Here is an 11830-nt window from a genome sequence, read left to right on the forward strand (position 1 = left end):
GCTGTCACAGGCTTTACTCATTCTAAATGAATATTGTCAGTTCTACGAAAATGTTTAGCCGAGATAACCTTGCAAAACCGAAAGTGCCTTGAACTGTGTGACATTTGCATGTTTACTGTTGTCTGTTGTCATTTCGCAAACATTTCATATTTTAAAAAGCTTTTTAAATTGATCAGTGAGGTGGCTTTCATTGGTTTTAAAGGTAGCCTATTATGCTATTTTCAACCTACACATTAATATTCTTCGATCCTACAAGTTGCATTGCATGATTCAACACACAAAATAGTCTATTAGGTTTTATCTATATTCTTCTTAATGCAGCCCATCAGCTCATCCAGCGTCTTTTGGCTGGCAAGGACTACCTGCAAGTGTGCTAATTTGAAGCTCTGTTAATGTTTAACGAGCATCAACCATTATAACAATAAACACAATTACACCTTTGCATTTTTGGATAATGTCCCATTTTATAGTAGTTTTGCCTCTGCACACGACCATAGTGGATTTTAGATCAAACAATGAAGACTTTAATTCAAGGGGTTTAACAAAAGTACTAGCCTACATTAACTGATTAGAAATTTTAAAAAATATATATTTTTTGCATAGTGCTCCTTTTTGAAAGACCTAAAAGTAATTTGTCATGGTCTACAGTCAAGATGTCTTCACGAATGGAAATACAGAGGGTTTACTACAAGGTGCAAACAATTAGCAAGGACAGATTAGAGTTTGCTGCTAATAGAACCAGTTCACTAGTGTTTATTGATGATGTGACTGTACAGGGCTATGCTCTCAGCTCGTATTCAGCCAAATGCTGCAAAACTGCTCGGCCAGCAGTTGACAGTGCAAATGGATAGCACCCCAAAGCAAACTGCAAATGCAAAGAGTTTCTCAAGGCAAAGAAATGGAATATTCTTCAACTGGCCGATCAGTCACATGATCTCAACCAGGGGCGATTTTAGCCCATTTTCGGGAGGTGCTTCAGCTGTTTGTGTGACACACTACTAAAAATATGAAAAGCATACAGTACTTGGTTGAGACGTAACACTTTAGCAACAATATGATAGATAACCTCTCCCCCTCCCAAAATGGTTTGTTCCAGCTCGCCTCTCCGCTGCTCTGGCTCTGGCGCCCTTTCTGCCAGCGCGATGGTGTCTGAGATGCAGCAGACCTTCTGTTGACTGCAGCTTGAATCATTTTGATGCATTTTTTGGTTTATGTATACTTATGCACTAAGTTATGCAATAGGCCAATGTTGAAATTTGGCATAGTAAATGTTGCAGTTATTTGTGCAGTCTGTGCATTTGTTTAATGGTTTGAGGCCGTGTGCCGATTTGTACAGTGGACAGTTGTATGTGGAATAAAAGTAGCAAATAGTACAGAGGTGTATCTCATGTGTTTACTGTTGCACGTCATCTGTGTCCTCATGTTTAGCCTGCCGCGGCCGTTGGTTGGAGGAGCCGCAATAGTTTGGAAAGGAAGGAAGCAGTAAGGTCAGTTTCCATTCTGGGTTTTCAGCATTAATAAAGAAACCTGCAACAAGGTGAGTAATGTTTGAGGTCCAAAAGAAATCAACACAGAGAAATTTTTACAGTGCTTTTCTACTCTACCTGAACATTCAAAGCGCTCTATACAGGTTGCCTCATTCACACCTGTTCATAGAAGCCCTTTTTCTGTGCTTTCTACCTAACATTCACACACATTCATACTCTGATGAATGCATCAGAGAGTGACTTGGGGTTAATGTCTTGCCCAAGGACAGTTAGCATGCACTCTGGAGCAGCCAGGGATCGACCCAAAAACCATCTGATTAGTAGATGACCTGCTCCACCTCCTGAGCCACAGCCACCCCTTTCAGAGGTAAAGAATGATTTAGAAAGTAAGTACAGTAATTTTTTGAGGTGATTTGATTTAAAAAAAATCATTTTTGCTTCTAATTACATAATTAAGGTGTAATTACATCTTCCAACAAATTGATACATAAACGTATCATTTATCTACTAAAAATACATAGGAGCTGGCGTCATGTTGTGGAAGCTGCCATCTTGCCCCACCATCATACACTGGCTGAGATGGGCATCGCTGCGCCGCCTTTTCATGTTTTATGTAAGTGGATTTATACATTACTTTGAATTTAAAGATGTCAAATAGCTCTTTCACACTACATATGACTATTTCACATTTGTACATGTATATTTTGGTGATCTCTTTCTCAGTATGTTTTTCTTCTTATGGAAATAAGCTAATTTTAAACCAGTTAATGTTAGGCTCCAGTGTCCTAAGAAATCACACCTTTCCCCTGATAAACAAATTGATTGGATTCTCACATTGTGTGGGAATTGATTATCAATTACAACTTCAATGAGCCACTTCAAAGAAAGTTTCACCCGCGTGGGCAGCAACAGAAAGTCCAGATGTGGAAACAGAAGGTTTCCACATTAAAATATCGATATTTGAATCATTTTGGGGTAAATTGTAGTTTTTCATTAACAGGAACACAGTGGAAAGAAACTATCATTCAGATTGTCTACATTGGAAAGAACTACTCCCTCTTCCGCCTTTTATAGTCATGTGTGAAATACGGCTGTATAAATGTGTGGCAGCCTGTGGCGTGCGCACTCACAACAATGGCTGAGCGTAACTGGAGTCATGTGCGCACGTATTTTACATCCACAAACAGCCCAGACGTGGTTTGCGATACATGTGGCAAGAAAGTGAGGTGTTGTGGCAACACCACTAACCTTGTCAAACACCTCAAAGTAAATCATATCACAGAATATGACGAGCTTATGTTGAGGCAAACTGAAGAGGAGGAGAAGGACGGGTGCTGCTAGGGTGAGACAGACGTCTCTCAGGGAGTCCTTTAGTGCTGCAGGCAGGCAAGGTGTTCACATAGTGCACAACTTCAGGTTTTTGATTTCTATATGATGAATTCTGCATTATTAAGTGATAAGAACAAGTAATCTGATGTCCTGTAATGATTATGACGCTATAATTTGAGATACAATAAAAGAGTAAAGTTTTTGTACAAAGTATCGGAGCAGTATCGTCGATACCACCCTGAATTTTACGTGGTATGGGATCGGAAAGGAAATCAGTGGTATCACACATCACTAGTGATCAAATGTCAGGCCAAGCTGGAACTGATTCCTGTCTTCTGTAACTTCTACAACACTGTCCAATAGAGACACGTGAATGAAATGCAGCGTCATTAAAAACACTGATGATCTTTATTTAAAAATGTAATACATTTACATCTGAATAAACTTTTAGGCATTACGCTGACGGACGGATGGATGGACCATGAATGCTTTCTCATCCTTCTTGTCATGCACCATGGAAGTGTCTGAGGGGCTTTTCCACTTGGAATGGGGATACTGTGTCCACACTTCAGAGGTGGAGTTTCCAGCATCTCACCTGGGCCTCATCTGCAAACAATCAGCAGGAGGGCTTCTTAAACCAGCGCTGCCTGCTACTCCTCGCCAGTTTGTTCTGCCATCTCCAGTGGTAACTAGGCTTCCCCTCTGCTCCAGTTCTGGCGTGCTCCTTCCCTGTGTTTAACCTTGTTTTCCCTGTGTTTAGGTCTCCTCTGCCAACGTACTCATCCTACCCTCAAACTCCCTTACCCGTCCAGCAACTTCTTCTCCCTCTGTTGCAGAATTCCCGTTGGATTGTTCCCATCAGGAGCCAGGTGTTCAGTCTCTCGATAGCTTTTCCTCTGGTTCCTGCTGTCTGCTGACACTCCTAGCTCGAGCCACGTTCTCCATTCCCTCTCTAAAGTCTCATAAATAGTTTAACCATGTGCATTGAATCTGCATTTGGGTCTAAGCTTTCTATGCAGGGAAGAAATCATCACAGTGACATCTATTTAATTTTCAATTCAATTTTATTTAAAGAGCGCCAAATGACAGCAACAGTCACCTGAAGGCGCTTTATATTGTAAGATATACTTACAAAGAAAACCCCAACAATCATATGACCCCCTATGAGCAAGCACTTTGGCGACAGTGGGAAGGAAAAACTCCCTTTTAACAGGAAGAAACCTCCAGCAGAACCAGGCTCAGGGAGGGGCGGCCATCTGCTGCGACCGGTTGGGGAGGGGCAAGGAAAATAGTATAAAGACATGGAACAGAGACAGAGGTTAATAACAAGTACCATTCAGTGCAGAGAGGTCTATTAAACATAGTGGGTGAAGAAGAAACACCCAGTGCATCATGGGAATCCCCCGGCAGCCTAATGCTGGGCATACACTGTGCGATTTTTGGCCCATTTTGAGCCGATTTTTCAGTCGTGCGATCGTTTTGGGGATCGTCCCGAGTTTGGCCTTGATCAAACTTCTCACCCCTGCGAGTCAATCCTACAGTTTGATCAGGAGCCGAATAACGCGACTGAAAAATCGCAGCACAGTGTATGCCCAGCTTATTGCAGCATAGAGGATTCAGGATCACCTGAGTAGGCCATCAGATTACTGAAAGGATACTGAAAAAACCCGTCGAAGTAGTCTTAGTCTTCATTGCTGCTGGTCGACTCAATTGAACACCTCTGAAGTTTGCACACAGGCAAGTATTCCTCTTCTTGCTCAAAATCCTCTCGGGAACGCTTCCTCGAGCCTCCAGTTTCGTGTTCAAGCTCTTCGTGCGCATCTTCAAATACTTCAGAGTCATCATCGCTCCATCTCATTCTTTTGTTTGCTCCTAAATCTTCTTCATCCCTCTCTCTAGACCTCTTCCTGGAAACACCTGGCTGAGGGTCCTCTTCTGGGATGTACTGGCGAACATCCATGCGGCCTTCAAATGCCTCCTCATTTTCAATGCCACCAACATTGAAAATGATCACAACCACAGCATCCCCGTGCTGTTCATCGTTGTCACCATTGGCATTATTGTCCCTCACATGAATATTTTGAACATCGTCGTCATCGTCATCGTCATCGTTGCCGTCGCCGTCGCCGTCGCCGCCGTCATTGTCGTCATCGTTGTCGTCATCGTCGTTGTCGTTGTCGTCGTCGTCGTCATCGTCGTTGTCGTCGTCGTCGTCGTCATCGTCGTCATCGTCGTCGTCGTCATCGTCATCGTCATCGTCGTCATCGTCATCGTCTTCGTCCCCGTAAAGGTAATTGTCATATTGTGCCAGTACTGAAGCTATTAGCTCATCTAGATAGCAACAATATTCATGGAGAGCGCGATACAGTCTGTTCAGGAAGCCATTAGCAGGTTCCTGATCTCCATTTGCCAACATTCGTGGGTTAACCTGTTGGCCTGCAAGATCATTAAATCTTTTAATTAACATCCATAACTATCTGCTGAAAATCTGTTTTTCATCAATTTCAAGACTGAGTACATGTGCTTACCGTTTTGGTTATTTTGTGGTCCGTCTCCACTTGCACTCATTTTGACTACAAGGAACACAAAACAACAATGATCACTAAACCTCAACCCAGAATGTTCAGAGAATTTGCTTTTTTTGTGATGACTTTAGGCTGCGTCCAAACGTACACGGCTATGTTTGAAAACGGACAATTTTCCTTTTTCGTTTAAAAAAAAATAATCCAGTCCACATGTGCAGTTTTGAAAAAATATCTCCTTCCACATCTAAACACTAAAAACAAAGTGAAACGCTGTCAAGAACACGCCAAATCTTAACCGTGTAGAAATGTTGGCCAATCAGAAGTCTAGAAGCCTGGGTGGGAAAACCTCATAAAACCTTACGTACTTCTGAGAAGTTTTTGTCTTTTTCTGGAAAAGCAGCTAATTTTGTGTTACTTTCACGTGCCTTCATCGTTTCAAATGTTAATAACTAAAGACAGACTCACAACTTTGGAATGGACTAAATGCATACAGCATACATAAATGTCATTTTTTTAAATTACATTTCTTCCAAACCGACGTCAGGATTTGGGTTGGGAGAGCGTCTGTGTTGAATGTAGAATCCACGTCTGATGTAAGCGTGTAAAAACTGCAGATACTAAGATTAACAGACACAGTATGTTGTCTACATCTGCCATTGTAGAAATTGATCTCACGTAAACAATAACGTGGCCACAGCGTGACTTCAACAGCGGCGCACACTTTTGACATTGCCTGAGTAAATGTCCGTTTTCCTCGTCCACACCTGAACACAAAAACGTCCTTTTTAAAAATCTCACCTTTCAGTGACTCAATCTGCTGTTTAGGTGTGGACGAAAGGCCCAAATGCAGAGACAAAGCTGCGCTTTCAAAAATAGCCGTGTACATGTGCACGTAGGCTCAGTTTCTCAGAAATTCTAATAGTTTGTTTGAGAACAAAACTTACGTCTTCTCTATTTTCCTAAATGAACAAAATAATCTGAGAAATAATCGTGTTAAAAAGAGCTTCTGTCACTCTAAGATATGATTAAGAACATTTTCTAATTTATGTATCATTTGTCAAATATTACATCAGCTGACAAATAGTTAAGTCTTCATTTGTTTTCCTGAATAATAGATCCACATCATCCTCTCTATGATGGAAAATATAGTCTAGTCTTGCACAATGTAAAGTACATAAATACTGTCCTGGCAAGCAGGGAAATCAGGCTTTATATATTTAAGTAAATGATCTTGAGTTTATAAACTGAAATTTGAGCTTACTTTAGTTCTTGGTAGATTACACAGCAGTTAATCCTCAGGGAAACGTCCAAATGTCACTAAATAGTGGTCTGCTTTCATTCGGTTGCAGTGTCTCTTCAGTTTTGTGTTCATATGCTGATGTTTTCATTCAAACATGCTTAAATGCTGTGATGTCACTTTAGCAGCAAAGACTGCGGAATGTGCAGAGATTCTTTTGACATCAAGTTGTTTGCTCAGATTTTGATATCTTTTAAATGGAGACAAAACAAAACGCTATGGCAACAAAACAACAAGCTGTTTCCAGTGCTTAATATTTAACATGTCTTTGTTATAAATTTTATTTGTACAAATCTGTGATGTTGATGTGCACAACGTGGGATTTAGACCTCGGAGGGTTAATCAACAAATCACAAAAAATTAGGTTTAAATTTCTGTTCATGACGGTGCAGATTTCTGACATTTTGTGTACTTGAAGCATTTAACAATTTGATTGTTTTCTAATAAAAACTGTGTGAAACTCAAGTTAGAACTGTGTTTGTAAATGAACCGTCCCATGTTGTGTAGCTTTCTGGATTTTATACTTATTGGGCTACATATTAATTTACTATACAGGCTATACAGTAGATAAAATCTAAACTCACATGTTTTATGTAACTAAAGTGTTTAATCATGTGGGCTACAGACAGTAATCAAGTTATGGACTATATTGATATGAAAAACATGCATACTTAGTGCATTTGAATCATTTTAACCATATGTAACCACCTGCATGTCATGGTCCTGGGACTTCTACCTGGTTTTTTGTGTGTCTTGTATTGTTGTTGTTTGATGTCAGCTTTAGGGTCCCTCGGTTGTTCTGTTAAGATGTTGCTTATTTGATTTCCCCTCGTGACTTTACCCCCTGTGTGCCCCCTCTGTGTATCTGCCAGCCCCCATGCCTCGTTTCTCCTCCTTGTGTTTTATTCCATGTTTTCCCAGCCCGCTATGTCTGTGTTCTCTTCCAATCTGGTCTGCGTCTCTGTGTGCTTCCTGTTTTACTTTGATAGTCTCCCGTCAGTGTTGTGTTACTCCTGCCGTGTCTCGTTATGATTATCAGTGTCGCCTGTGTTCCCCGTGTGCTCCCACTTCCCTCGTTAACCCTCTGTGTATTTGTGTCCACGTCTCCTACATTACCTACATAATAGAGCTATAATAAATGTTTGTTTGGGGTTTTTTTAAGTACAGAAATCAGCTGCTAAAATAATTGTTTTGACTTTTTGGGAATGCTTTACGGTCTGTTCTGTAGGAACGCTGAATTAATATTGTCACGGTTTGCGGGGGCAAGCCGTGTGGAATATATATAGGACCAAAAGGCGGCAGCTCTGGTGCAGGTGAGTGTTTATTAACAACAAAAATGCAAACAACAAAGGCGCTAGGAACATGAAACTGAAACCTAAACTGGGTAAACTAACACACAAACCAGGAATGACGGTGCAGGGAGGTCCGGGGAAATACATGCAGGGAGACCGAGGGGAAACAACACGGACGAACCAGCAACGAGGACACGGTAACACACACTATAAATACACATGCCAGGAATCAGGGGATGGGAAACAGGAGGGGAACACACCTGGAATACATGATAACTGACAAGGCAGGGGAAACGTAAACAGAACACACTGACATAAGACAGAGCCCTTCAAAGTAAAACAGGAAACGCATACACGTAATGACACAGACTCAAAGACGCGGACTAAACACAGAGACTTACTACACTAAGGAAATGCACAAGCAGGGAAGACATCAACCAGAGGGAACACCACTAAATGCTAGAAAATACAAAACTATCAAAAGTACATAACCAAAAACACTGGGTCACCGACCCAGGACCATGACAAATATATTGACTGTCTGGCCCCTTCTGGCTATTTAATAGTTGCTGAAGGAGATTTTGTTCATCCCCAGCTAATCTCATCCATATTTATATAAAATCTAGCATACTCCACACCACACAAAGTCAGAAGCCAGTTAAAATCTGTATGTGGTACCTGAGGCGGTGCTGCACTGACCAGTTGTTTCTGGCTATTTGCTGGTTCAGCCTGCCTATCACTGCAACTCTTGGCTCTTATTGGTCAGGCTGGTGTGTGTGTGTGTGTGTGTGTGTGTGCATTGTAAAGACTTGATTCCCACAGTCCAAGTCAGGGTTTTAAAATGCGTTGCTGTCTCCATCCAGCATCAAAGCTGCATTGAAATTTCCTTCAATGAAATTTTGGCTCAAAGAAAAACAGTGTTGTTACTGTCAATCTCCAGTTAAAATAAAAGTGTAATTAAACCAAACGAAAGTAATGTACTAATGCTGGTCAAGACATTACCTGTAGCTGAGTGACATTTCCTCCAATTTCTGTTGGTGTCTGCAGTTTCCACTGGGGCTTAGTGTCACCTCTCTTGCTACCCGACTGCACCACCATCCTCCACATTGCTATGCGTCCATTGGTGGTGCCAGCTGCTAGGATTTCTGAGTGTTGCAGAATTTTTAAAAAAGCAACGAGTTTTGTTTTTTTTAACCTATGCATTTGGAAACATTCAGGAATATGGTGATGGGAAAGAAAAAGGTGGTTTCCATGAAGTCTCCCTCTCGCATCCACCTTCCATACTGCCAAAGCTCCAGACTGTCAATAACAATAATAACAGTAATAGTTAACAGTTAATTTGCCTAGCACTTTCAAAACAGTTACAAAGTGTGTTAAAGAACACAATAAAATCTTAGTTAAAAACTCAAAAGAAAAGTTCAAAGAGTTAAAACATGAAACGGTTTGTTTTCTTTTTGCATTGAGCCAGGCTGCACGGACAGCTAAGAGTGTCTGATGTGCAGAATGCAGGCAGTGACTTGGTTCATAAAAAGTGACCAAATCTGTAACAAGGCTTGTACCCATGTATCGTATACCCAAAAGGTTGTGAGGAGGAGAATGATGATTTATTTCTTTGAATTTGTTATAAGTCTGGCAGCTGAGATTTAAATGAGCTGGAGGTGAAAGATGGACTTCTGGCTGAGATCCCAGTAGAAGGAATTACAATTATTCAAACACAATGAGATAAAAGGATTTAATGGGTGTGATAAATGTGGTTGCACTCACCTGTTCACGGCACCTGATGTTAATGAGCAGAAAGGTAGGGTGAGCATGAGGCGAAACCTTCTGTTGACTGCAGCTTGAGCGCAGCTTGAATCATTTTGATGCATCTTTTGGTTTATGTATACTTCTGCACTAAGTTATGCAATAGGCCAATGTTGAAATTTGGCATAGTAAATGGTGCAGTTATTTGTGCAGTCTGTGCATTTGTTTAATGGTTTGAGGCCGTGTGCCGATTTGTACAGTGGACAGTTGTATGTGGAATAAAAGTAGCAAATAGTACAGAGGTGTATCTCATGGGGCGATCGTGGCTCAAGAGTTGGGAGTTCGCCTTGTAATCGGAAGGTTGCCGGTTCGAGCCCCGGCTTGGACAGTCTCGGTCGTTGTGTCCTTGGGCAAGACACTTCACCCGTTGCCGCCTGGTGGTGGTCAGAGGGCCCGGTGGTGCCAGTGTCCGGCAGCCTCGCCTCTGTCAGTGCGCCCCAGGGTGGCTGTGGCTACATTGTAGCTTGCCATCACCAGTGTGTGAATGTGTGTGTGAATGGGTGGATGACAGGTTGTGTAAAGCGCTTTGGGGTCCTTAGGGACTAGAAAAGCGCTATACAAATACAGGCCATTTACCATTTACTGTTGCACGTCATCTGTGTCCTCATGTTTAGCCTGCCGCGGCCGTTGGTTGGAGGAGCCGCAATAGTTTGGAAAGGAAGGAAGCAGTAAGGTCAGTTTCCATTCTGGGTTTTCAGCATTAATAAAGAAACCTGCAACAAGGTGAGTAATGTTTGAGGTCCAAAAGAAATCAACACAGAGAAATTTTTACAGTGCTTTTCTACTCTACCTGAACATTCAAAGCGCTCTATACAGGTTGCCTCATTCACACCTGTTCATAGAAGCCCTTTTTCTGTGCTTTCTACCTAACATTCACACACATTCATACTCTGATGAATGCATCAGAGAGTGACTTGGGGTTAATGTCTTGCCCAAGGACAGTTAGCATGCACTCTGGAGCAGCCAGGGATCGACCCAAAAACCATCTGATTAGTAGATGACCTGCTCCACCTCCTGAGCCACAGCCACCCCTTTCAGAGGTAAAGAATGATTTAGAAAGTAAGTACAGTAATTTTTTGAGGTGATTTGATTAAAAAAAATCATTTTTGCTTCTAATTACATAATTAAGGTGTAATTACATCTTCCAACAAATTGATACATAAACGTATCATTTATCTACTAAAAATACATAGGAGCTGGCGTCATGTTGTGGAAGCTGCCATCTTGCCCCACCATCATACACTGGCTGAGATGGGCATCGCTGCGCCGCCTTTTCATGTTTTATGTAAGTGGATTTATACATTACTTTGAATTTAAAGATGTCAAATAGCTCTTTCACACTACATATGACTATTTCACATTTGTACATGTATATTTTGGTGATCTCTTTCTCAGTATGTTTTTCTTCTTATGGAAATAAGCTAATTTTAAACCAGTTAATGTTAGGCTCCAGTGTCCTAAGAAATCACACCTTTCCCCTGATAAACAAATTGATTGGATTCTCTCATTGTGTGGGAATTGATTATCAATTACAACTTCAATGAGCCACTTCAAAGAAAGTTTCACCCGCGTGGGCAGCAACAGAAAGTCCAGATGTGGAAACAGAAGGTTTCCACATTAAAATATCGATATTTGAATCATTTTGGGGTAAATTGTAGTTTTTCATTAACAGGAACACAGTGGAAAGAAACTATCATTCAGATTGTCTACATTGGAAAGAACTACTCCCTCTTCCGCCTTTTATAGTCATGTGTGAAATACGGCTGTATAAATGTGTGGCAGCCTGTGACGTGCGCACTCACAACAATGGCTGAGCGTAACTGGAGTCATGTGCGCACGTATTTTACATCCACAAACAGCCCAGACGTGGTTTGCGATACATGTGGCAAGAAAGTGAGGTGTTGTGGCAACACCACTAACCTTGTCAAACACCTCAAAGTAAATCATATCACAGAATATGACGAGCTTATGTTGAGGCAAACTGAAGAGGAGGAGAAGGACGGGTGCTGCTAGGGTGAGACAGACGTCTCTCAGGGAGTCCTTTAGTGCTGCAGGCAGGCAAGGTGTTCACATAGTGCACAACTTCAGGTTTTTGAT

At 41.5% G+C, this 11830-nt stretch overlaps 1 protein-coding gene across 1 annotated transcript; it reads right to left on the bottom strand.

Annotated features, from left to right (window-relative positions):
• Nucleotides 1-3276: 3276 nt before the first annotated feature.
• Nucleotides 3277-6748, bottom strand: LOC146568308 (uncharacterized). Its single transcript, XM_085284287.1, has 3 exons — nt 6603-6748; nt 5345-5389; nt 3277-5252 (listed from the first exon to the last, which is right to left on the bottom strand). The coding sequence occupies exons 2-3, from the start codon at nt 5382-5384 to the stop codon at nt 4498-4500; spliced, it is 795 nt and encodes a 264-aa protein (XP_085140413.1). The 5' UTR covers nt 5385-5389; nt 6603-6748; the 3' UTR covers nt 3277-4497.
• Between the last annotated feature and the right edge of the window lie 5082 nt (nt 6749-11830).

The sequence above is a fragment of the Mchenga conophoros genome, linkage group LG8, assembly GCF_057382185.1.
Source record: "Mchenga conophoros isolate Kocher_MC1m ecotype Shallow Benthic linkage group LG8, M_conophoros_male_GT1.1, whole genome shotgun sequence".
Taxonomy (NCBI): domain Eukaryota; kingdom Metazoa; phylum Chordata; class Actinopteri; order Cichliformes; family Cichlidae; genus Mchenga; species Mchenga conophoros.

Coding starts and splice junctions, on each gene's coding strand:
- LOC146568308 (XM_085284287.1), bottom strand. CDS start 5,384: ATGAGTGCAAGTGGAGACGGACCACAAAATAACCAAAACG. Junction 5,253..5,344: donor ACCACAAAATAACCAAAACG/GTAAGCACATGT, acceptor ATGATCTTGCAG/GCCAACAGGTTAACCCACGA.